Raw genomic sequence first — 25,305 nt, 5'->3', positions numbered from 1 at the left:
ACATACAAGAAAGGAGGTGATTTAGGACATATTTCCTACTCTAAAAAGATACAGTCTCAAAAATCAGGATGTTGTAGTATTTATGAACAGTTACTGAGATGTTCCCTCATTCTGGATGAGCTTTGCATGTCTGAAAAAATATATTATATTAAGCTTATAAGTATTTTGGAAACATTATTTTATCTGAAGTTCCCACCCTTTCATTTCTTGACCAAAGAGCAATTTTTGCCTGGAGAAAACAGTTCTGCCACTGGAAGTTCAGCTTTGATTCATTTAGCTTCAAATGACAGTAGTTATGAACATGCCTCTGCCTTTCAGTTTTCATCAGTAGGTTTTGGCTTTCTGTCCAAACACCTTCCCAGAATCTGTAGCAGGTGCCTTTTTCAGCACTTGAACAGGTGCCAGCTAGATTCAGCAGTTTTAGCTCACTCAGCTGTGATCACACCTTTGACTGCAATGTAAATTTCCTCTTGTTTTGTATATTGATCTATATATCTTTATGATCTCGCCATTTTTCCAATCAAAATAAGGTCAGGTGTTTACAGGCTAAAGCAAATAAGAGATTGGAACAGTTGAGGAAACATTAATTATCTTCAAAGAGGTTGAATCTGTTTGTGTGCTTGCTCTGAAATAACACTTTAAATAACCCTGAAAAATAAAAGTTAAAATGTTTTTGAAATGTCCTGATTTTTTTTTGTTTTTGTAAAGAAGTGCTTTATTCAGTGAGCCCGGTACTAGATTTTTTTCAGACTTCTGAGTACTAACGATTTTAAACTCAAAATTGTTACCCAAATTACCTAAAATAGGACATCCAAAAATGAAATTCTTCCTCTAAACTCATTATCATCTTTTTAAGATGCAGATCCATACTTACAGGCATTGACAGGAAACATTTTCACAGCCTCCTAAAGCAAATTCTCCTTTTCGTCTGCACTTTTATTCATGTGCTGACATGTTCCACTCTGCAAACCAGGTATCCTGATGAGCCATACTCCAACTGATAAAATATTATATTTGGCCATTATAATATTGTATGAGTCATGCTTTCTACTGGCTGTGAAGAATTAAATTCTATATAGAAATCTATGTATCTGTTATGTTTAGGAAATGGTTTTCTGACCCATGCACCTGCACCTTAAAAAAAATATGTTGAAGCAATCAATACAGAAAACCCGGCAGGATCTCTCAGATATTTCAGATATTATCATTATGATTATTATTGCTATTGTTATCATTATTCTTACTACTATAACCTGTTACTAGTATGGAAGTCATATTTCGGGTTTCATTGATCTTATCACTTAAGCCAGCACTCAGCACAAAATCTATGATTATGTCACCTAGTGTAATACTAATTTTAGAGGTAATAATATGTAACATCAGTGTTCCGTTGATAAGATGTTATTAAAATAAATATGCATTCAAAGGAGATAAAGTCATTTATGGGTTTTGCAGATAAGAAGAGCACTCATTCATTTCTGCTGCCATATCTCCTACTGAGAAACATTAAACTCTTCTGATGATTTCCTACCTAGTGACTTTAGAGAAGAAAATATTGCATTTTATATAAATGCCTTATAGTGCAACACAGCTGAGAGATGAATTATTTAGCTTTGACAGTCACTGACTCAGAATGTCTCTGGTTTAAGATGCAAATCTGCTCTAAGAATTTTAGTAATACTTCCCAGGGTTTTTTTCCTGCAAAATGTATTTGTTTTTTACCAAATCACGAGGATTCCATCAGAATATTTTGTCACAAACTGTATTTCTCTTGTAACAATTACTTCATTGCTCCTCATTTAAGTTCATTAAGCTGATCTACAGAAATCTGATGACCTGTTGTTTTCTGATATTCTTAATTACTCAAGATTTATTTCATTTTTCACTAAAAATGGTAATCAGCATGGTAAACAGCATGTTTAGTACATCTAACTAAAAAAAAGCACTTAGCCCCATTGGAAAACATTCCCCAACTTGAGCTGTCATTTAGTTATGTTTATGATGTAGTTCAGAAAATATATATGAGTTAAATAGAAGTAACACTGGAGAAAAAACAAACAAACAAACATTTAATTCAGATCTATATTAATAGTTTCAGCTGAAAAAAAAACCTTGACCATATTTCAACCTTGAGCAAGGCAAAATGACAATACACTCCACAGTGAAAACTGGTAGACTAAATCTATTGCTACCTCTCTCCTATGTTACAAATATATTTTGAATGCTTTAATTTGACAGCCTGAGATATTTTCTGTTTATTCTGCAACAGCTAGTACTTTATTCTCAACTTGTTTTTGTTCCAGGATAGGCAGGAGTTGTTGATAATGAGGACACAAAAGCTATAGGAGGGCTTGGTTTTTGTATATTACATGATCCTAATGCATACAGAAAACTGTAGGTTTAGGGATGCTGGGGTTTTTTCTATTTCTTTGATAAACAACTAGAAAACATCATAAAAACAGGTAGTCATAGGTCATTATGTCTACTCAGTTGTATATCTAAAAGCAAAGAAATGCCAGATAACTGAGCTGTCTTCTCTCTTGAGTAGTCATTCTGACAGAAGGACTTTGAAAATGCCACTGAAGAGCTTTTTGACATCCCCAAAGAAGAGTTGGATAAACATAAGGCTCATGCCCTTAAATCTCCCACAGTCTGATGAAAACTCACTGCTTTTTTTATTTGTCCATTGATTTTAGTGGACTTACTTTTAGTGGATGATTTATGGCCCATTAAGCTTTCTATAATGATCCCTAAACTACATGGTTTGATGTCTTGAAAGCATGCCTGGCTTGGTAGAGCTGTAAATTTGCCTCCCAAATGCCTTTCTTGGTTAACAATTTCTCTTACAAACTTGGAAGAGAACAGGCTTTTCTTGTTTCCTGGAGGATTTTCCCAATGATGGAGTTCAGAGTTCTCACAGAGGACAAAGATACAGTTTTGATCCTGGAGTCAGTAATGTGACTTTGCAATCAAATCAGAGCCTCAGGACACCCTCTGCCTCTCAGATTGGTGAAGCATTGCCTTTGGAGCAGGAGGAATTAGAAGGGAGAATGTCTTTACTTCTTCTCTTTTGTGAGAAGCAAGGAGATAAAAACCTTTGGAAAATGCCACCTGGTCGACCACCTATTTAATTTCTTTGCATGTTCTGTACTAGCTGGCTGTTGAGGCACAAGCTGTTCCCTTGAAGAAACTTCTGCCTTCTGTTTACAGGAGAGTGCTAGATTTACACAAAAAAACAGTAGACATTGGAAACACAAGGAACTGAGACAGCCATAGAGTTGTCAGAATACTGAGTGAGAGGCTCATTTATTACTACCTGCGCAGGGTTTGTGCTATTATTGATTTAGGACTCTTATGAAGAATGATGTTAATCCTTATTTGTTTGAAAAACCATGCTTTACTAAATTTCATCTGGGGTAAATACCTGGGCATGAATCATCAGATCTGACCAGAATCTCATTTCCAGTCTGACACCAATTATCAACGCACCTTTGATAAAACATTACCCCCTGGGAAACCAGGATGCTCCCATCAAAAAAACCCCTATGATATAAAAAAAAAAAAACCAAAACAGTGTACAGAAATAAATACCCAAACAACAGAAGTAAAAGGGAAATGATGTCAGTATGAGTCACCTGACTCACTCTATGTCTGGCGCAGATCAGGAGTCATTCTAGAATTGTCAGTGTTAAAATACTGAAGGAGAATGATTTTCTCTGTTTACAGTTCCTGAGGTTTCTGGAACTTGGATTTTTCTTTAATAATTTCCAGACCTAGATAAACGATTGATATCTTCTGTACTAGAGTGCCCTTCATTTAATTTCTTACAATAGACACACCTTGCCCATATCTGCTGGAAGTTTATAATCAGAGCTGTGAATGCAAAAAAGAATGTCTAAATGTGCTGGCCATTTTCTTTAAGAAATAAAATGCAAATAACTCCAACCCCAAAGGCCAGGGAGGAACTTCCTTTCAGTGAGTATCACACCAATTCCCATCCCTCTTCTTGCACTTACATGGGACAAATGCTGGAGGAAAGGTCAGAAAATCATTTAATACAGAGAATCCCTCTATTTAGCCCTCTGATCTGCTAGTTTCTCAGATAAAGTGAGATAGATTTTCTTTATGTCTATTATCACTATTCCATATCCAAGGAAATTTAAAATTAGGAAAGAAATTTTGTTTCCTAGTTTTAGGTTTCTGCACAGCACTGCAGGGAGAAAAGATGCCCTCCAGAAAACAGAGCAAAATGCCTGTGCTGATGGAGATGGAGAGGTGTGGTGATGGAGACAAAATCTACAGTGATCTTACTAAATAAGTTTTTGTCCTATTGCAGAGGTACATCCTGAGAGCTGTCAGCAAAAAAATCACACTAGTAATATCTTTAGAGATTTCTTCCCTCTATTAATAACTGTTGCAAGCTTCTTATAATAAAGCTTATCTCTGGACAAGGTTGCCTGTGAATTTTCAAGTATTCAGTACTGTATTTCAAGGTTTGCTGAAGGAAAAACTTTGTTTGCTTAAACAAGGAAGGAAATTTATATATATATATCTGTGGTACAAATACAGTTGTCCTTAGGATAAAAATGCCCTCCCTTCCCTACACCCAAACGCCAAAAGAAAAGAAAAAAAAAAAAAAAGAAAAGAAAAAAAATCAAAGAGCTTGAACACCTATCATTTTATTGCATCGGTTCAGTGTAGTATTTCTCAAATCCATTACTGAGATATGCTGCAAATATTAATACACCACTTTCTTCATTTTCTTTCCACTTTGACTTCTAACACTTTCAAGCCAAACCCCAGAGCTATAGGGCAGTTTGAGTTCCAAGGGTGCTCACTGACAGCCCCAGGGGTCTCACCTGGCCATGGCTCATGAGACCAAGTCTAGAACAACAAGCTCAGGTCAAGAACCCCACAGCAAAGGCCACCAGAGAAGCTCAAATGAAACTTGATTGGCCATGTGGAGCTGTAGGACTAAATGCAGAGCAAGAGGACTTGAAATAAACTCAGTGAAAAATGTCAAAGCAGCTTATTGTGGATTTCTTCTTCTAAATTCTTCAATCATAATCAAATTGATGACACTTGCAAAATTTTGGTTTGTCCTACAGTTAGTCTAGAAAGGGACTGAGAGCAAGAGGATGGGAGAGTTACCCAAAATTTTGAACACCTTTTCCACTTACTGTTGTTTCAGATGAGAAAAGAATGAAGATAGGATAACGCAGATAAAAAGATGAAGTTCAAAGATAAATTTGAACTCCCAAAATGTAAACTAGTTGTTGAAGTCAGTAATTAGACTCCTTTTGTGCTCAGAGAAACTGAAGCATAGGCAAAGTTACAAAAGACCTTGCTTCTTTTTTACATATAAGTTTCCTCACTCTCCTCCGAGGTTCTTGAACCAGGAAGAATTTCTCTTTTGTTGGCAGTATCTACTTCTTTGCTGGTTGATCTTTCTGCATTTTTAATATCTGTCATCTCTTTTCCATCTGGTTTGAAGCGTTTCATAATTAAAACAGAGAGCACAATGTACAAGAGACAGCATCCTGCCCGCAGTCCTGCAATGAGGCCAAGATAGACATTCCTAGGGAAAAAAGGAGGAAAAAATACATTTAAATTAATAAACCTTTCTAATTCTGTATGGAACCATGTAAGATATAAAGAGCAGTTTGACAAAACCATCCATTCTCAGCCAGGTATTGTTTCACATTTTAAAATAAATAAAAGGAAGAAAGAAAATGACCTCATGATATTTAGCCCCAGAAAAACCCTAATCAGGTCTTAGACTTACAGTAGAAATGTCTGGAAAGTGCTGCCATTCAGCAGACTATTTTAGGGCTGACAAAAGAGGAGTTGCACCAGCTGGGGCTTTTTACTTATTCTCCCTGTCTTTCCCCAGCTCTTCACCGGCACACTCAGCACTCCTGGCCACGGTTCTCCAGTCATTTATGTCCTACAAACTCCAACTGGGTTTTGTGAGATGTCTTATACAATAGGAAGTAAGCAAATGAGGGATGAGGGAGAGAATCTGCAGAGCTACATGTACTCCCCAGTTTTTCAGCATCCCACAAAGCCAAAGTGTCACAGAGTTACTCAGTGCACTTATTCAATTATTCACTGTAGGCTACAACAAAAGAACTAATTCTTGTGACCTAAGGCAGTGGCCTGCAATTTCAGATGTCAGATTGAATAAAAATTATTTGACTTATTTACCTATTAAGGTCTAGTCAAAGTAGGGAGCTGTGGTGCTGTTAGGACACTAATCAGTCAGTAGACTGTTGATATGAGGGAAGTCTACCTTGGTCCTTCCTGCCCCGATTCCCAAATCCTAATGAGGATTACCTGAATTCTTTTGTGTCATACACTCGGCAGGATCCAGATCCCCCACAGCTTTTTGTCCCCCATTTCAAGCAAGTCTCATCTATCAAGGCACCAAAATAAATAGGGGCTGGGAGTCCTCCTGCAAAGAAAATTCTCATTTTATTATCTCAGTCATGGAGATCTCATCATTTAATGTCACATAAAGAAATGAGGAAGTGAATCTCCAGGTTTTTGAATTATGCCTGCACCGAATGGGACAAAACATCCAGTTCCAGCTTTGAGAGGACAAGATTTGGGGAAATATTTATGCAAGTACTTACAGGGAGTTGAAATGATGGACAATTATAGCTTAATAATATCCAGCAAGGGAAATGTTAGCAATTCCCTTTAATGGTAATTTTATTAGAAGTTTAACTTCTGTTATTTAAAGAAATAATATAACCAACATTTCTTTTGCAATCCCTGGTGTGGAATTTCATGCCATGACATATTAATATTTATGTATATTGATGTATCTATTTATGTCTTACACAACAGTTTGCCATTAAAAGGTGATTAGTGCGGTGCAAAGGGATGAAATTAAACACTTCCTCCCCAGAAACTGGGTAATAGGCATACTATTTATGTAGTACTGAAAGAATTTATTTTAGACAGACAACAATGTTTTAATATAATCATCAGCTGTTTGAGGGAGAGTGTGCAATTTTGTGAAGTTAGCTGCCTTATAAAAGTAGAATAATTCTCTTCAGTGTTCAGATAAAATATGCAGATGAAAAAAGAGATCCAAATGACTCCCTGGGCTTGTCTGCAACGCAGAGATTTGAAAATCAGCAAACAAGAGAAGATGAGGCAAGGTTTTCTTGGGACAGGGCAGACTATGTGTCTGAATACTTAAATGATTGTTTATTGCAGATAAACTCAAGAAACAAAATAATGGGCAGAGTACATGGGAGGTTTAAGTGAATAATGGTCAGCAAAAGGGAGGATGGGTGTTATGGATATGCAGAATAATCATGCTCAGGTAGCTGTGTCCACAAAAAAAACCAAATCAAACCAAACCAACCAACCAACCAACCCAAAAAACCAAACCAAAACAAAAAAAACCCCACAAAAAACCCTAACCAAAAAACAAACAAACAAACAAAACAAAACAAAACAAAACAAAACAAAAAAAAAAAAAAAAAAAAAAAAAAAAAAAAAAAACCACAACACCCACAAACTCAAAAGCTGGAAAGTAAAATGAAATTTCCTTCCTTTGCCTAATTTCTTTTTAGTGTAGAAGTGAAGAAAGAAAAATATTAAGAGACAATCTTAATAATGCAAATACATGCCAGGAAATATGCAGCAAGCTCCTCCAAACATTTTGAAATGTATTGCCTCCTTAGAAAGAAAAAGTTTGGAAAATTTCTTTTGTTCTCTGGAGCAAGGGCATTGCAATGGCTAACTTTGCTCTACCTCTTTGGCTTCTTTGGCTACCCCCTTGAAAACTACAAAGAAATCAGGTCTTACCTAGTACTCTACCCCCCAAAGTTTCTATCCCAACAGCAAAGGATTTCAGGTCTGGTGAAACAGATCTGGAAAGGAAACAAAAACAGTGTGTTAAGGAGTGGAGGAATGTAGCTACAGTCTTGCTGTGAGCATCTGCACCTGCCCCACTGCAAGAGTGTTGTGGCTCACCCAGCATAGCCCACTCCAACCCTGACTGAAAACATCCACCAAAGTTAAAGTTCACATGTAGAGTCTCCTTCCACACAAGAACACTCATTGAAATAAATGGAAGAATCTACAGAAACCCATCTTGAACCAAAGGAAAACATGTTGTAAATACTTTTGGGAGATGATGCACAGGGACATTAAAGTGAACCGACCAAAACAAGACAATTCATGCCCATAAGTTAAGCTCCAAGCAGATGCCTGGCTTTATGAGGGGCTGCACTGTGCAGTGATGACCAGAGGGAACAAGGGTGTGAAGTCCTTGTTAGATGGAACCCACGCCTGTCTCTAGCACTTTACAGAGAGGCAGTGAATGTGAGTGACCTGGGTATAAAAGCGTCTCATTCCTACCAGTAGAAAGCAGCCTGTGCCCATCAGGGGATCTGGAAGAATTGACAAAAACCAGAGGGGAGGATTGAGCTGGCACAGGGGCAGGAGGGAGCCTTGCTGTGCCCAGCCTGCTCCCTGCACTGGAGTTTATACACCAGTATGTTTTCTCTTAAGCATCAACATCAAAGGCTTCACATTAGACATATTAGGGTTCTGAAAACTAGCCAGCAAAATGAGTCCTGTCCATAACCCAGGTGTGCACTACACTTAGAAATACTGCAGGAAATCAGCAGCTTAGCCAAGTTATTCAGTCACATGCACTGACCACTGAGATTGTGATTCACCTGTGAGCAGGAGAATAAAGACACTTCTACATGGCAGGCACAGAACATTGTCTTCTCTTCTAACTGTATAATAGTGGTGCTGCTTTCCAACTGAAGGAATGAAAATTTTAGAAAAAATATTCCTTCTATAATTCTGCTCCTCTCAGCTGACCAAAAATATGAGAGTATCAGACTTCTCTCAACACAGAAGACATTGTGAGGCCACAAGGCCTAACAAAGGTACCTGTTTTTCTCTGAATAATGTGAACAGCATTGATCATGGCTTAGCATTGCATGTTATTTCAAGTGCAATGGTCTGGTGAAAATATCCCTGTCACTAGAATTGAAACCCAGCATTCAGGATCAGCATAATGCCCCCCCTTTCATCACCAAAATATCTACTCAGCATCAAATTAGAATTTAATTTCTGGACAGATATTTTTCTCTGCCCCTGAAAAGAGCTGGATTTTAGAGTACAGGCAAATCCTCAGTGGCACAATTTGATCCACATGCCATTCCTCACAGCAGGAATGAAATAATAAATAATATTTTCTGTTTTCCTTTCCCCAAGCTTTACGGTCAAGGTAAGGTAAAGTATTTCACCTAAACATAATCATGTATGTAGGAGTGCCTCCTAAGGCTAAAATAAATGCACATGCAGTCTGTAATGCTAAAAAATAGGGAAAGGCTTTGGTACAGCTTTCTCTTTGGCATTGTCCCAAAACTGCAGAGGAATTGCCAAGCCCTAGTCCATGTCCTTCCACACAGCTGCAATTGTGAAACACCTGAAAGGAGAAGATGAGAAGAAGAATTTATTTATTCAGAATTCCACAGCAATAAACAACTGTTTCAACAGCTACATTTTTCACTCCCCATACCAGCCAGGCTAAAAACTTCTATAATCATCTCTGCAGACTGATGGTCAGGTCATTGATATGCTGCAGCCTCTCTGAGCTGCTCCAGAGACTGGAATTCTAGTTTCAGCCATGCCACTGCTAGAACAGAAGGTGCTTTGTGTGTGATTAAAATGGGTCAAAGCTAACAAAATCAGATGTGAAATGCTATCCAGCCATTCTGCTCAGGTATCCCATGAAAAAGATGCATAACAACAACAAGAAAAAAATAGAGGTGTGGAACAAATATGCAATCACGCATATGTATCATTATATATATCATTGTACATATCATTATATCATTAAATAGCATCTGGTGCTGGATTGAAAGTGAGCTTTGAAGTTAGCAGGTGACATGGGTTTGAAGGCAAATTTTCCTGAAGTGAAGCCAGACAATATTGATAGGATAATATAAATACAAGCTGATAATGCTGCTTGTCTTTTTCAGTATTGTAAATGAAGACAATTGTGCTTCTGCCAGAAGATAGAAGCATTTGCACACTCTTCTGCAAAAATAGTGTTTTTAATAATCTTGCTCAGGTAGGGTTATTTGAAGTCTTGGAAATGGCTTTGCTGCTGATAAAAATGTCTTTCCTATATCTAGTCTAAAGCAGCCCTCTTTTAACTTAAAACCATTGGTCCTTGTCTTATTGCCTGGATATTTACCATATTCCTTCCAGTCCCAGATGATGATTTACACCCTGCAAAGCAGGCTGTCATGTATGTGATCCCATTTTCCCCACAGACAGGGTCCCACTGGTCCACATTGCAGCTGCACTCAGCATTGCAGCTGGCTATGTAGATGTGCTTGCTGGAGGAAAGGTGTTTCATTCTGGAGGACAGCAGAAAGAAATTAAGGAATTATTTAGAGGAATTTTAGAGTTAAAAAAGATATATTAAGGAGTAGGCAGGAAAAACATGGAGAAAGTGGAGTAATCAAAATGGACCGATATCTGCACCCAATGCACTATGAAGTTGTCATATGGACACTAAGGTGATTTCAGATAAAATTAAGTTCTCTTGGGACTTTTCATCAAACATTTCTATGGATTGCCACCGAAAAGGCATGGAAATTAAAAGGCTGGGCAGGAATATTTGGTATTACTTTTGCATTTGAAAGCTCACACCAAGAAAAAGAAAATCATACCTAATATCTCTTATCACACAGACATGGCCCAAGAAAAGGCCATACTTTTCCTCAGCAATAGGGCATAATACCATATCCAGGTGATAGAGGTAGGGATGTAAAACTACATAAAACCAAAACAGCAAGATGTACTTGGCATTTCTTTCACTGGATCCAGATCAGTGTATCTGGATACTCCAAGGATACATGTTAGCAGTGCTCAGTTTCCAGAAAGTGTTAGGAGCCCACCATCTACAAATCATCCTTGCTTTGAAGTCAATCACAAAGGTAAAAATGTTCGAAATTTGCCTTTTCTTCCGCCCTCTTCCTTCTTTCAGCCAAAAAAGCACACGTTAAGTGGGCTACACTGCCCCTAAGTCTCTTAGGAGGGAAGATAACTGAGGGATTCAGCCCTCATTAGGCTGTTGCTTGTCTTGAAAATATAAAGTGTTAAATAGGTAAAATACTGAATGAGTCACTTAACCAGTAAGGAACAACCCTAACATGTGCTAAATTCTCCAGACTCAGTTCTCCTGGAGAAACTGAAAATGCCCTTTCAGTATATGCTTGCTTGCTGTTTATGCTTGTTTTTAATTCACTCTGCACTATCAGATGTTGCACTCAGCCAGGGTTATCTCCATTGCACAAACCTCTGAAATATTTTCAGGGCAAAAACTAAGCTCAAAGTTGAACTGGACATCAGGTTCTCCAAGATAACTTAAATATTTCCCTGAGCATAGGCTCGGTTTCAAAAAACAAAGGGCTGCTTTTCTGTCTGAACTAAAAATGCAGCCAGTACTACTGGATTCAGTTTAATCCTTTAAAATCCCTTGAAATTTGGACCAGACTGAGCTAAATTTATACAGTAGGCAATTGTGGCAGGCCGCTAGAATCTGGAAAAGGTTCTCAAGGAAGCATGACCCATGGTCTTGGTAAGGGAGGGGGAATCTCTGTTTGCAGCACCCAGTCCTGGACTGGTAACTACTGATCTAGTGATGGTCACTTCTGGAGGCGGTGCCTATGGGGGAATATATTTCCAACACTTCTTTTGCATCCTACTCCCTACATAACAGAAAAAGGCTAGCTTTAAATTAAGACTTTGAAAGAGAATATAGAAATTTGACTTGCCTGTAATAAATGTAATCTTTTTTATCAATTTGCCAGAATATATAGGTACATTGTCAGTAACAGAGAATTTAGGAAAAATAAATAGAGAATTTAGAGAGAAGAAATGTTTAGTTTAAAAGAAAATTTGAAAAATAAAATCGGTACATTTTTCCCAGCCCGAGCTCTAGGTATGACTTCAGGCTGACAATTCTGTTTCAAAACTTAGGATTTTTCTTCTGTGCATGACTCCCAAAGAAGCAGCCGTGATAAATGACTCAGCCACCCCAAACATGAGGGGATACAAACCCAGAGTAGGGTGCTGTCAGACCAGCCACCTGGAGCACCTCACAGCTGCATGTGAAGTACAACAGGTTTAGCAAATATGCCACTATAAAGGTGATGCATGCAAACTTGGCCATTTCAGTTATGTGAAGCTTGAATTTCTTGATCAGGAAGCCTCCTAGAAACATCCCCAGGATTGTGACGGGTAAAAGTACCACACCTGCAAACAGAGGATAAGAAAAAAAATGTTAACTGCTCTCACCTGCATTGACTCTTTTAGAATAAACACCTGGTTCTAGTATTTTCAAAATATCAGATACTTTTTTTTGGATTGATCCTTTGAGGTGCTAAGATTTATATTACCTTCTAGTAATTTCACATCCCTATTTTCTTTTTCAAATCATATTATGAGTTTAGTGTAGCTGAGGCTCTAAATAATAGGAGGCTGGACAGAGAGCAAATGACACATGCAACCACTTTGGCTAGTGTGACGTTCCCCGTTTAGTCTTCCCCCAGCAGCAGGTTGTATAGATTCACAGTATAGCTTACCATGACAGGTCATGGTAAAAAATGCAGACAAGCGTTATTTATCTTCTTCTTAAGGTGGCTGGATTGCCCATGTCACAATCCTACATTTAGAAACCCACTGTTCCCTGGGACAGCTCAGTGCGCCACTGCAGCCTGCAGACCCCGTCAGCCCACAGGCCAAAGGGCCCAGTCTGGAACTGCTCAACCCTCACTCCAAATATAAACCATGTCCTCGCTCTCTAAGAAACTCTGCAACAGTTTAGAAACCTCAATTCCTCAATATTCGCTGCATTTTTACTATGTTGTTTGTATGTAGATGCAATAAAACTTACACAGGTGACTGTTAGAAACTGGATTGAATTGTAATGTCTTAGCTCATTCACACTTCATATAAAATAAAACGTGAAACTTTAGGAAAGCTACAAAGAAGTCTCCAAAATGGAATATAAAAGGAAGTTGCATCTGGTTCTGCTCTGGATTTCATTTTGATCTGAGAGTGAATCATGAGATGATTTGCATTTAGATTTAATCTGTTCAGTATTTCACAAACACCAGCCCTTACACATACTTGCTGAACAGAGAGGTTTTACAAGGTGTTATTGGGAAGGGTTTGCCTTTCTCTGGTTTAATGGTTGGTTGTTTTTCTTGGTCATTTCTGTAGAATTTTCTCAGCATAAAGAAAAAAAAAAGATAGGAAAAAGAAAGTTCTTTCCATATTTGTAGCTGACTAAGGCATTGCATCTCCAGATTAAAGTAAAGCAATCTCAGTTCTGCAATGACCTCACATAGCATGTTTTGCCTTCCAGATTATGAAACCATATCAATCTCTATAATATTAATATAATTTCAGTTTTTTGTTTGTTTTTTTTTTTTGCGGGGGGGAGTGGTTTAGAACACTACAAAGTACTTATTTTTGAAGGAGCTGGTAGATAGAAACAGAGCTTTGAAAATAATGAAGTGACTCAGACTTTTATATTTTGGTTTCTTATTGCTTATAAAATTTGGATTTGTAATCAAAATGAAAGAACTTTTATACTAATATATTACTCTGAAAAGAAAAAAATCGTACATTTCATTAAACATTTAAATTTTTTTTCTATTACTTTTTACTTAGTTGCAGTTGATGTCTGCTGTGTGATTTTTACTCATGAAAACAGACACATAACCCAAATCTCACTATGACAGACACTTCCATCCAGTTTTAATAATCCTCTAGCTCACTGAATTAGGAGCACTAGAAAAATCAGTGTTAAAATTAATATCACTAATATCACACTAAAATTAATATCCACTTTCAAAATACAGTAAGAAAATTAGGAAACAACTACATGCACTTTTTTAACATTTTAACAAAAAATTCACATAAGCTCCTTCTAAAAGAGAAGGCAAAATAACAAGTAAAAACTTCCATTTTGAAAATTTGAAAATAATTCCAAAATTTGAAAAGAAGTCAAGTACCTACCAATTAGAAAGATGGCTTTTGCCACTGATACATTAAATTGCTGCTCCATAAACTTTGTCTCATAGGTTATTATCCCAACAAGGGAATTGTACTGCAGAATAGTGAGGAAGATGAACACCACAAAAATTGGATTTCCAAACAGCTTCCTGAGTGCTGGCAAGAAATCTGCAATGGAGAGGTATATGCTGTACAACCTGCTAAACACAGAGAAGAGTTGTTTTGGCATCCTTTAGATAGTAAAATTAACTTTGATTGCAGGTTATAATTCCATACCTAACACAACACATGCTTGCTCAAGTGAGAGTTCTCCTCACTGCCCACACGTGCCTTACAGGAGGAGCAGGGCCAAAGAGCCCAGTGGGTGCTCAGCTGGGGATCAGGGATCCTGGATTATCTTGTGTGCGGCACAAGGCTCCTCTCCGGGTGTGCTCAGGCTCACAACACACCTTCTCATGTCTGTACAGAGCATTAAGACCCTCTACCACAGGTAAAATTTTGTTCCTAAAGCAGGAACCTTCACCAACCACACAGGAACTCCATATGAGGGTAAAGTTCAGAAGAACCTGAGCCCAAAAAAGGCTGGAATCATTTCTGGGACCCTTGATTAGCATACTAAAATCCATTAAAACAGAGTGAACATAAACACCTGCATTTTCATTGTAGTCTGGCTCTTGGCACAGCTGCCTAAAAGATGAGAGTTCAAAACACATCTCCTTGTAGCTGTGCACATATATACAAATAAAACCTTTCATAATAAATTATTAAATGTCTAATAATAAAAAATAAAAATAATGTAAAAATATTAAAATATATTCATATAAGAATGTAAATATGTAAAAATATGTACAAATATAAAATTATAAAAATAAAAGCGATGGTTGGCTGGATCTGGTATTGCCTATATGACATTAATTCAGCATCCCTGAGTTCATACACAGGAGCTACAATTCCAGAGGAGTCTCTCCAACATCCAATGTAGTCATAATGAGCTCCGTGTTTCCTCCCCAAACATTTGCCTCAGTGAAACAGAGGGAAATAATCATAGGATTGATGCTGTAAGACAGCATCTCGCAACTGTGACCTGAGGATCTCTGGTGCTAAGAGAAGCAGCACAAGTTTTTTTCCAGCTGTCTGACATCAAGAGAGGGCTGAAACTTGCCCTTAGCATGTGATTATAATGGCATAAATTTTTTTGTCAAATTTAAAGACATTTTTATAGATAATTTGCACTGCAGAAATGTGCATTTTGTTGAAGGCTGTGGAAGTCCATGCTCAGCTCACAATGAATCCATGAGACAGAATTCATATGCAAACATTTGGGCAATAATCTTTCACCTTTTACTGCCTCTGAGAACTTTAACTGTGGCTGAGCTGGGGGGTCTGTTTTACAGGGATCTCCTTGAACAGAGAAGTGACTAATCTTCAAATTTTCATTCTTTCCTTCTTTTGGTAAGGAATAGGGCAAAAACCAGAAAGGCAGTGAAGCAATGAAGTTGACTGCTCCACAGATAAGCAATCCAAGCCACCAGGCACCAACCCAACGGGTGTCCTTAGGATTTATGCTGATGGCATCTATAAAATACAGAAAGACAGGAAAATAGGTTGAATATTATGCAGAGCAATTATTATAGATTACTATACATTTCTGTATATCCTCACATATGTAATTAAAAAACAGTACAGAAGTGATCTCTGTCCCATGTGAAGAATTGAAATGCAGCTTGTTTCAAATCACAGAGTCATAGAATAGTTTATTTTGGAAAGGACCTTAAAGATCATCTCACTCTAACTCTCTTGCCATGGGCAGGGACATCTTCCACTATCCCAGCTTGATCAGAGCCCCATCCAACCTGGCCTTGGACACTTCCAGGGATGAGGCAGCCACAGCTTCTCTGGCTAAGTTGTGAATGACCTACTCCTGGAAGAGAATCAATCCCGTGCAGTCAAATATAAATATGCCCATTTAGGCCCATGGTGGCATTCCCTTGCCAGAATCTTACAATACTCTCTGGGGGAACGAGCAAAAGGATCCTTTACCACAAAAAATAAACCCTTCCCTTTCTCAATTTCCCAGAGTCCCCTCCTTCTCCAGCCCCAAACACTTCACTTTTTTTCCCAGATTTCCTCAAATTTTTCCTGTGATTAGAGACTTCTAAGTGATTTGAACAATAAAATGAGTTTTGATGCAATCTTTGCTGCATGCTTTTTAAGAGAACAAACTTTTTGTTAAGTGTTGTAAGTGTCCATGAGCCTTTTTCACTGTTCCCTCAACATGGGTTTAGCCTTTTATTCAATCATTTGTTCTCAGCTGCACAGCAGGGGTGTAACAAGTGTGTGTGCAAGAATGAAAAAAGATGCAATGGGAGTTAGGGGTCTTTTTCAACGGCTGTTCCAACCACACTACAACACATTAAAAGGTCAGTTTTTGAGCAGCTTTTTGAGCAGGAAAAACTCTCTGGAGAACCTCTGTTTTTTGGGGCAGTGAACTGGGAAGGTACTCCTTGGCACGGAGGCTCCTACACCCAGACACCTTCTGGCTTCCCACAGGATCATAGAATTATTAGGTTGGAAGAGACCGTCTAGATCATCGAGTCCAACCCATGCCCTAACACCTCAACTAAACCATGGCACCCAGTGCCACATCCGGTCTTTTTTCAAACACATCCAGGGATGGTGACTCCATCATGGTACCACCCCCCATGGTCCCTTACCGATGTCCACGATGCCAATGTCAACCCAGAGACTGGCACAGAAGGAGCCAAGCAGGAAGCCCAGCGTGGGCCCAAACATGCCTGAGGATCTCACCAGGCCTGGAAGAGAACGGAGACAGGGCAAAATAAAACCCTGCGTGGACAAGACAAGCCTTCCTCTCTGGAGGGCAAGGAAATGAGGGAGGACAGGAGCAGGCAGGAGAGGAGTACAGGCTACTATGGAACATCCTGAATATAAGGACAATATAATAAAAAGAATGGAGAGGAGAGGAGAGGAGAGGAGAGGAGAGGAGAGGAGAGGAGAGGAGAGGAGAGGAGAGGAGAGGAGAGGAGAGGAGAGGAGAGGAGAGGAGAGGAGAGGAGAGGAGAGGAGAGGAGAGGAGAGGAGAGGAGAGGAGAGGAGAGGAGAGGAGAGGAGAGGAGAGGAGAGGAGAGGACGAGGAGATGAGGGAGAGGAGAGGAGAGGAGGGAGGAGGAGAGGGAGAGGAGAGGAGAGGAGAGGAGAGGAGAGGAGAGGAGAGGAGGAGGAGAGGAGAGGAGAGGAGAGGAGAGGAGAGGAGAGGGAGAGGAGAGGAGAGGAGAGGAGAGGAGGAGAGGAGGGAGGAGGGAGAGGAGAGGAGAGGAGAGGAGAGGAGAGGAGAGGAGAGGAGAGGAGAGGAGAGGAGGAGAGGAGAGGAGAGGAGGAGGAGAGGAGAGGAGAGGAGAGGAGAGGAGAGGAGAGGAGAGGAGAGGAGAGGAGAGGAGAGGAGAGGAGAGGAGAGGAGAGGAGAGGAGAGGAGAGGAGAGGAGAGGAGAGGAGAGGAGAGGAGAGGAGAGGAGAGGAGAGGAGAGGAGAGGAGAGGAGAGGAGAGGACGAGGAGAGGAGAGGAGAGGAGAGGAGAGGAGAGGAGAGGAGAGGAGAGGAGGAGAGGAGGAGGAGAGGAGAGGAGAGGAGGAGGAGAGGAGAGGAGAGGAGAGGAGAGGAGATGCCCCTAGGAGCAAATAAGCTGTGAGGACTACCAGAAACACAGGAAGCTGCATTGCGTTTTGCTGACTGGATGTGTAAATACAGCATGATTTGATTTTGATGACTGCTACTGACAATCAACATAAAATAAAAAGAAATATCTTCAAAATAATTCAAGCATAGGTTGGCACATTCCCTTGCCACTTGTGTTTTTCTGCTGAAGTTTAGTTGTGAGGAGGTATCAAGATCAAAATACAGCTCAGTAATTTGGATTCCCGAATTCTAGTGTGGAACTGACACCTTGAAGCTGCAGAAGGCTTCATTCCATTAGAAAAGAAGGAATTCTTTTCCAAATGCCTGTAAGGTTTTGCCCACATCCAGCACTGTGCTCTGTAACTCCTATTGTGTCCTACTGCAGAGATTTTCCTCCTGAGAGTTGGTTTTGCAAACTCTCTTCTGACTATGTTGATTGCTCAGTTTATCACTCAGAATGATTCTGTAATAAATTGTTACATCTTAACAAATATGCTAAATTTTCTGTTCCTTCACATGGCAATTATGGTATTATTGCTGTCACCACAACTCTACCAAAATTATTTTAGTTCATTCTGTTAAGAAAATCCTGTCTCTACCTCAAAATAACTTACATTCTTCCTCAACAAAATATCAAAGGAAAAAGGAGAGACAAAGCTGAAACTTCTTGTTCAGGGTCAAATAATGAGATTAATGCTCAAAATTCATCAGTAAGGCTTCACTGACATTTTTATTTTAGGACTTTTTTTTTTTTTATATTTGTAGTTCACAAAAACACTCATTAAAATTGATTCAGCAAAATGATAAAAAATAAGATATGGAAATGAATTAAAGTTAGCCAAGAAAAGAAGTTTCTATTCAATGGAAAAGACTGTTTCACCTTTCACTTTTTGGCAAAGTGGCTCAGTCCACCAAAATGGAATAAGTAGCTGAAAACTGCTACTCTGAATGTAAAAATGAAATATTTTAATAAACTGTAAACTAAATACTTTATTTCTCCTGCATAAACCAATTTCCATTTTGGCTGAATCTGCGCTATTCTCCACATTTATTTTATTTTTTTTTTGATCTCACTTGTCCAGTAGTCCCCAACCTGTCTCAATCTCTGCCAGATTAACTTTAATCAGAGGCGATTACAAATATTTTGGATAACTACTGAGTGGAATACTTGTTTTTGACAGCTAACTCCACAATATTTCCATTTTTTTCAACCTGCAGATTTCCTCATTCCCAAATGAAGACATTGGCTATGTCTGTAGCATTACATACTGAGCTCTTCCTGAAACTATGTCTTACTATCTTTCTGACCAGCTCATTTTCACCAAATTGACTTCAGGCCACAGTTCTTGAACTCCCTCAGCCACACAAACAACCCATGCCATTAAATCAGTTTGCCTACCAATTAATTAGCTTGGGTGTAAGTCTCTCTGTCTTGGGCAATAGATTACGTGCCGTCAAAACAAGATCAAAACCCCAATTAGAAAGGATTTGTCACACCACCCTGGCAAGGTGTTGTTTTTCCTTCAGCAAATAGAGACTTTAAAAAGCTTTCAAGTAGAAATGTGCTGCATGAAAAATTCAAAAAGTCAGGAAAGAGTTCCTGAAACAAATTCACATTTCTGTAATTAGCTGTGACTGCATTACAGATCCTCACATTAAGGATCCTCCCCTTGTCTGTGAAATAGTGATTAGGAAGAATTTGGTTCTCTGAAGATGTGGTACTGAAGATGATGTGCCAGATAAGACAGATATGACTTTGCACTTAGGGGAAATGAGTATTTGATTATGCTTCTCTTCGTCACAGAAGCTCCTTGGGAAAAGCAAAAAGACCATCTTGGAGCTATCCCTAGAAAATAAATATGAGAGCTCTTGGTCACTCTTTGGGATTTTTTTTTGTCTCTGTACAACTCAAAACTATCCAGATAAATTTTTTTTGTCGAGTATTTGCTTCACAATAGAAATATTAAAGAACAGAATATCTAGAATAAAAATCACTCATTTGTACATTACCTATGTAAAATGCTGAGTTTTCTTCTTTAGAAAAATCATCAATATAAGAAACTCCCAGTGGCATAATTGGTGCTTCTCCAATTCCACGTAGAAGGTTCCCCACCAACACAAAGAGCCACAGGTAGGAATTTGTTGTTTTCTCACATCCTGCAGGCCATAAACATTTATATTTCTGTGAACACGATCCTGAAAATGCTTTACAGCAACAGTAAAATAACATAAAATAACATAAAATAACATAAAATATGGGGTTTAACAATCATTATAGGGTGGGTTTATATATATATTGGTTTCTAGCAGGGGTTTTACTGCTTTCTAGTAAAAAAAGGGGACAAGCAGAAGAAGGGAATCCAGCATCAGAGCTTTATCTTACCAGCATTTGTCATTGTGCTGAGTGATTCTGTAGCATCTGTGACTGGAGGGCCCTCAGACTCTGCTGGGGAGCAAGCTGACACACTCGTGGAGGAGTTGTCCGCACTAACAGTTATCCTTTCATAATTGTAACTGGAAAACAACTGTGTGAAATACAACTGACACATGAAGGACTTCGCTTTGCAGGAAGCGTGTCTGAGCCTTGTGTTCACATCACATATGTTCATCCCTGCTTCACACACACAAAATGGAGGGGAGGCCCATTTCCAGTGCTTTGCTTAAAAAAAAATAGGTATCTTCATACCATTTTCAAATGCTCTGACGATTCTAACCCAAATATTTTCCTGAGCTAAAGAGCAACAAATCTGCTTCTAGAGATCATTTTTAAGACAGCAGGAGAGAGGCAGAACTCACCCACATCTATCTACACACAACAGGGCTGATGTTTCCCCATAATGGCACCTCTTTCTTACCTTTGTGGCAGATGCAAGTATGCCAAAAGATTGGAAATATATGACCTGCATCTCACAATTATGTGTTATAGCTTAAATATGAATGAGTTATTTAGATATTTAATTCCCTCCAAGTTAAGGTTAAAGTCTTCAGCACCTTAAAGATTTTATCGTGCATAGCTACCATGGAGAAAGAAACCTTTTCCATCAAGATTTAATTAAAGTTCACATAAATATAAAAAGGGAAACACAGTTAAAATACATACATGTGTGCATTTGTGTGCATGTGTGTGTGTGTCTTTATACATCTCAGGTGAAAAATTCAACTCACTTTATCCTTAGGCATGTGTAAGTTCTGTAGAAATCTGAGGTTTCTCTCCTGCTTACCTGTAGCAAGAGGTAAGCTTTCAGGGAGGAAGTCAGAAAGTCAGAATTAAAAAATCCACCCATTTTCCTGTTGGAACAGCTGGCAGAAACTACTACTGTCAAGCTTTTAACTCAGATGTATGCTTTAAAAAACATTTCATACGATCAAGTTCAATTAGTGCTAAGGTGAAATCTCTCCATATTTACCGTCCCATTAGGAACTGAGGCATCACTGACAAAAAAGCTCCTACGGACATGATGAGACACCCAACAGCAATTATTTTTGGCCGATGAACTCTTGGTCCAAGGTAGCTCACCAACACCATCACCATTAAGTTACCTGCATCAACAGGAGAGAGAGCCAGCACAAAAAATAGATTTCTTTTGGGAGTAAAAGCTTACAAAGAAGCACTTATCCACTTTCAAAGAAAATATATATATACCTATCTCAAAGCTGCCATCAATAATGCCAACAATAGATGATGAGATTTCAAATCTCCTTTCTATTTGACTGGACATGCTCTTCATATAGCTTCCAGAAAATCCTTTGGCAAAAAAGGAAAAAGCTAGAGCTCCAAGAAATATCTGAAAAGAGAAAATAATTGAGCTCGCAAAGTAACAATTATTTGCTTTACAGCTGGATGCCTGGGCAACCCACTCAAGAAGCACAAAAATCGTATTCTATTTCTCTGAAAGGAGAATCTTCCCATTGCTATCCTTTAAAATGATTTTACTTTCTTTTTCATGGCGGCCTCCAAAAACTTTGCTACTTCAAAGAAAAAGAAAATTGACATTGATGGTTTGCACCTTCTAACTTTCTAATACATATTGGTTCAGCTGTGTCCTTCCTTAGGGAAAACTTGAACCATAATGTTATAGTTATATCACAGTAAATCTTATTACATCTCCTTCTGTTCTAAAAACCATTAATAAAAAGATGTATCTGCAACTACCACTGTGACTATAGCACACCTCTAAATTAATTGTTAATAAAATATGACCTCATTTTTTAACTTCTGAGCACATTTACTGACTCCTGTGTGCTTAGAATCACAACCATAGAATCAAAATGGTTTGGGTTGGAACGAACCTTAAGGGTCATCTTATCCCTCCTCTGCTATGGGCAGCAACACCTTCCACTACACCAGGTAGCTCAGAGTCCCATCCAACCTGGGCTTGGACACTTCCAGGGATGGGGCAGCCACAGCTTCTCTGGGAAAGCTTTGCCAGGGCTTCACCATCCTCATAATGAAGAATTTTCTCTTAGTATCAAATCTAAACTCACTCTCTGTCACTTTGAAGCCATTGCCCCTTGTCCTTTCACTCTGGGCCCTTGTCAATACTCTCTCTTCATCTTTCTTGTTGCCTCCTTCAGGTACTTGAAGGCCACAATGTGGGCACCCCTGAGCCTTCTTTTCTCCAGTCTCAATTCCCTCCAGCCTTTCCTCCCAGCAGAGCCTCTCCATCCCTCTGATTCCCTTGGTGTCCCTGCTCTGGACTGGCTCCAGCAGCTCCATGTCCTTCCTGTGCTGGGATCCCAGAGCTGGAGGCAGCTCCACAGGTGGAGTTTCAGCAGAGCAGGGCAGAAAGGCAGAATTTCCTCCCTCCCCTGCTGCCCAAATCCCTTCCATCCCCCTGTGGATGCAGCCCAGATAATTTTTCCCAACTCATATAGTATCAAACAGTGCCACACATAACTAACTGAATTTTGATAGGACTTCAAATGGCAATTCAGTGTTCCAGAGAAAATACGTGGTGAGGGCTCTTCCATACCTTTAGCTTTGAACAATTATGGCACACAGTCTTGGCAGGAACTGCACTGCCATCACTGTCCTGGAACAGCGATTTTTCTGATTTTTCTTTAAGCTGGCCAGCAGTCATTGGTCTGTCCATGGTTTTTCTTCTCCAGGTCTGATATGTAGGTCTTCCTGTTTGTAAAATATTGCTATCTTTAACTATTATTGGCATAAAAATTGAATGTTTGATGTTCTTCAGACATACTCAGTGGTAAAACATTACTTGAGATATCTGCACATTGACATCTTTTCTCAGGAAGGCTGTTAAAGAGTGTTCAAAGTAACTGCTGTAATTAATTAAGGACTAGTGCATCTGATTCATGACATCTTGATTTCTAAAAGGCTCCAGAACTTTCTTGGATAGGTGGAAAAGATAGATGGTAGCTCACCGAAGATTTTTAGAAATCTCTGTGGAAAAGGATAGTCCCCGGGCAGCTGGAGGTTAGGACAGTTTGTCAGAAAAACATCTTCACCACGCCTGAACCAATTCTTTCTGACATATCCATTTTTGATCACTGTTACAGATGAAATGGACCTTTGGTATGATCCAGTGGGATTCTGCTATTATATTTCTGAGGATTTTCTTAGTGAACACTACCATTCTGTCAGCATTTGAATGAGTAACATTATTTATTGGATAAATGTTTGTAGAATCAGACCACAAATTATGACAGAGGAGAAAATAGCATAAGCAATATGGTAGGTAAAGAGATATTAAGAGGAAAAGAGAGCACTGATTAAAAGAAACAAATAATTACTGTCTGTAAGTCTGCAAGCCTTCACAAGCTCCCTGCAGGACAGATAATAAATGTAGATATTTTAATAAGACTGATAAACTTTTTAGTTTAAAACTGGCTCTGGTTTAAGAAGTCATTTTAACTATGTTGGCTGGTGTAAATTAGATTGGTCAGGGGAAAGCAGCTAGTACCAAGATAATAGGTAAAAAAAAAAAAAAAAAAACTATTGCCAAGTTTGTCTGTTGGAATAGTGGTGCAATAGTACCAAAATCAACTAGTGAGCTTCAATATACATTTGCAGGTATATTAAAGGAGCAGAGTGGAATACATGTCAAGAAATTGGCCTGTAATGTTTTCCCCACAAGACTTTGGAATCTTAAACATCCCACACTGTTTCAGTCACATGGGAACTTCCAAGGTTTCCCTCCTGCAGGCCCCTGGGGCCAGCTGACCCATCAGTGGAGCCCACCGAAGTGTTGTGGGAGATTTTTGACACCAGAATTGTGGGGGTGTGGCAGGGTCCCAGGATTCCCTACAAACATCACCCAGCTCCACTGAAGAGTTCAGCTTTCCCAAGGAAGATGCCCAGGATTCCCTGGATTCTCTGAGAAATGCCTACCTGTGCCAGAAAGGACAACCTGCTTAGAAACCCAAATAATCTCCTAAAGGTTACTCCTAATGACTGAAAATAGGCACTGATGTCTCGCTATAAAAAATTCAATGCCTCATAAGCACTCAAACTTGAATTTTTTAGATTTTAGTTCCAAATCCTATTCCAATAGGAGGGGACTATTAAAAGCAAACATGTATATTTCAGACTAAGGCACAAATGAAATTTTTAAAGGGACCTAGTCTTCCTTAGACCATCTTCAACAGCCCCTGAAAAAAAATTAAAAGTAAGCTATAGGTAATTAAAATATAGTAAGTCAGACTTACCTCAGTCTTTACAGGATAGGAGTTGGAAGACAGAGTTCTCTAAAGCAAATACATTCTTTACTGATTTGTATTTTGCTGATGATTAACTCTGTGAAACATCTGACTTTGTTAAATAAACAGTATCTGAATCAGTGACATGGTTTTCTTTTCAATATATTTAATTTTAAATACAAAATTTTATTCATGGTATCAGAATAATAACCCAACTGAAACTCATAGAAAATGTTAAATTGTAGAAGCCCTCCTCTTACACCTAATCGAGAAATTACATTTTCCATAAGCACTCTGTGAGAATCTGAACTTTGGCAACCTAGTGATCATTGACACCCATGGTATTGAAAATTAAATGAAGCAAGAAAAATAATAAAAAGTTCAATTTATTAATTAGGGGTAATGCATAGTTTTTCTATAGAGGGATAAAATACTCTGCTCCCAACAGTGCTTATCCTTCAAAAAAAATTGATTTTGCAGAATTGTACTTTTGCACTTTACATAAAGTCTTTCAAGTTTAGTGAAAAAGAGATGTGCAGAGTGGCTGCACTGGCAGCTCACAAGTAAGCAAACAAACCGATTAACTAACAAATGGAAAGGAGCAGGGAGGGAGGGTGTGGAGAGACAGCGAGAGGCAGAGAGAGCACTTACTTTGTGTCAGAGCGGTGTCAGGCTGTTTCTTTCCTGTGCCCAAGGGCTTCCAGGCTTGGAGCCAGCTCAACGTCACAGCCAGAGCACTGCCTGCTCCAAGAAGTGGAGCACTTTCACCACATGTTTTTTTAAACCTTGGATTTCCTTCTTATGGTGATTGCAAAACTTTCCCACAATCACCGATACAAAAGCTGTGCAGAGGAAGGCAGGTCTCTGGTGCTGTCA

At 39.0% G+C, this 25,305-nt stretch overlaps 1 protein-coding gene across 1 annotated transcript; it reads right to left on the bottom strand.

Annotated features, from left to right (window-relative positions):
• Positions 1 to 4,663: 4,663 nt before the first annotated feature.
• LOC136361519 (solute carrier organic anion transporter family member 1C1-like) lies at positions 4,664 to 25,101 on the bottom strand. Its single transcript, XM_066319507.1, has 15 exons — positions 25,081 to 25,101; positions 22,743 to 22,897; positions 21,413 to 21,554; positions 21,177 to 21,309; positions 20,153 to 20,283; positions 19,780 to 19,926; positions 16,791 to 16,889; positions 15,415 to 15,651; positions 14,080 to 14,244; positions 12,114 to 12,309; positions 10,241 to 10,406; positions 9,285 to 9,466; positions 7,825 to 7,889; positions 6,337 to 6,454; positions 4,664 to 5,578 (listed from the first exon to the last, which is right to left on the bottom strand). Exons 2-15 carry the CDS (start codon positions 22,860 to 22,862, stop codon positions 5,356 to 5,358), a joined length of 2,124 nt encoding a protein of 707 aa, XP_066175604.1. The 5' UTR covers positions 22,863 to 22,897; positions 25,081 to 25,101; the 3' UTR covers positions 4,664 to 5,355.
• Between the last annotated feature and the right edge of the window lie 204 nt (positions 25,102 to 25,305).

Source organism: Sylvia atricapilla, chromosome 5 (genome assembly GCF_009819655.1).
Source record: "Sylvia atricapilla isolate bSylAtr1 chromosome 5, bSylAtr1.pri, whole genome shotgun sequence".
In the NCBI taxonomy this organism is placed as follows: domain Eukaryota; kingdom Metazoa; phylum Chordata; class Aves; order Passeriformes; family Sylviidae; genus Sylvia; species Sylvia atricapilla.
The sequence above is the reverse complement of the archived record's forward strand: the minus strand, read 5'-3'. Positions and strand labels throughout refer to the sequence as shown.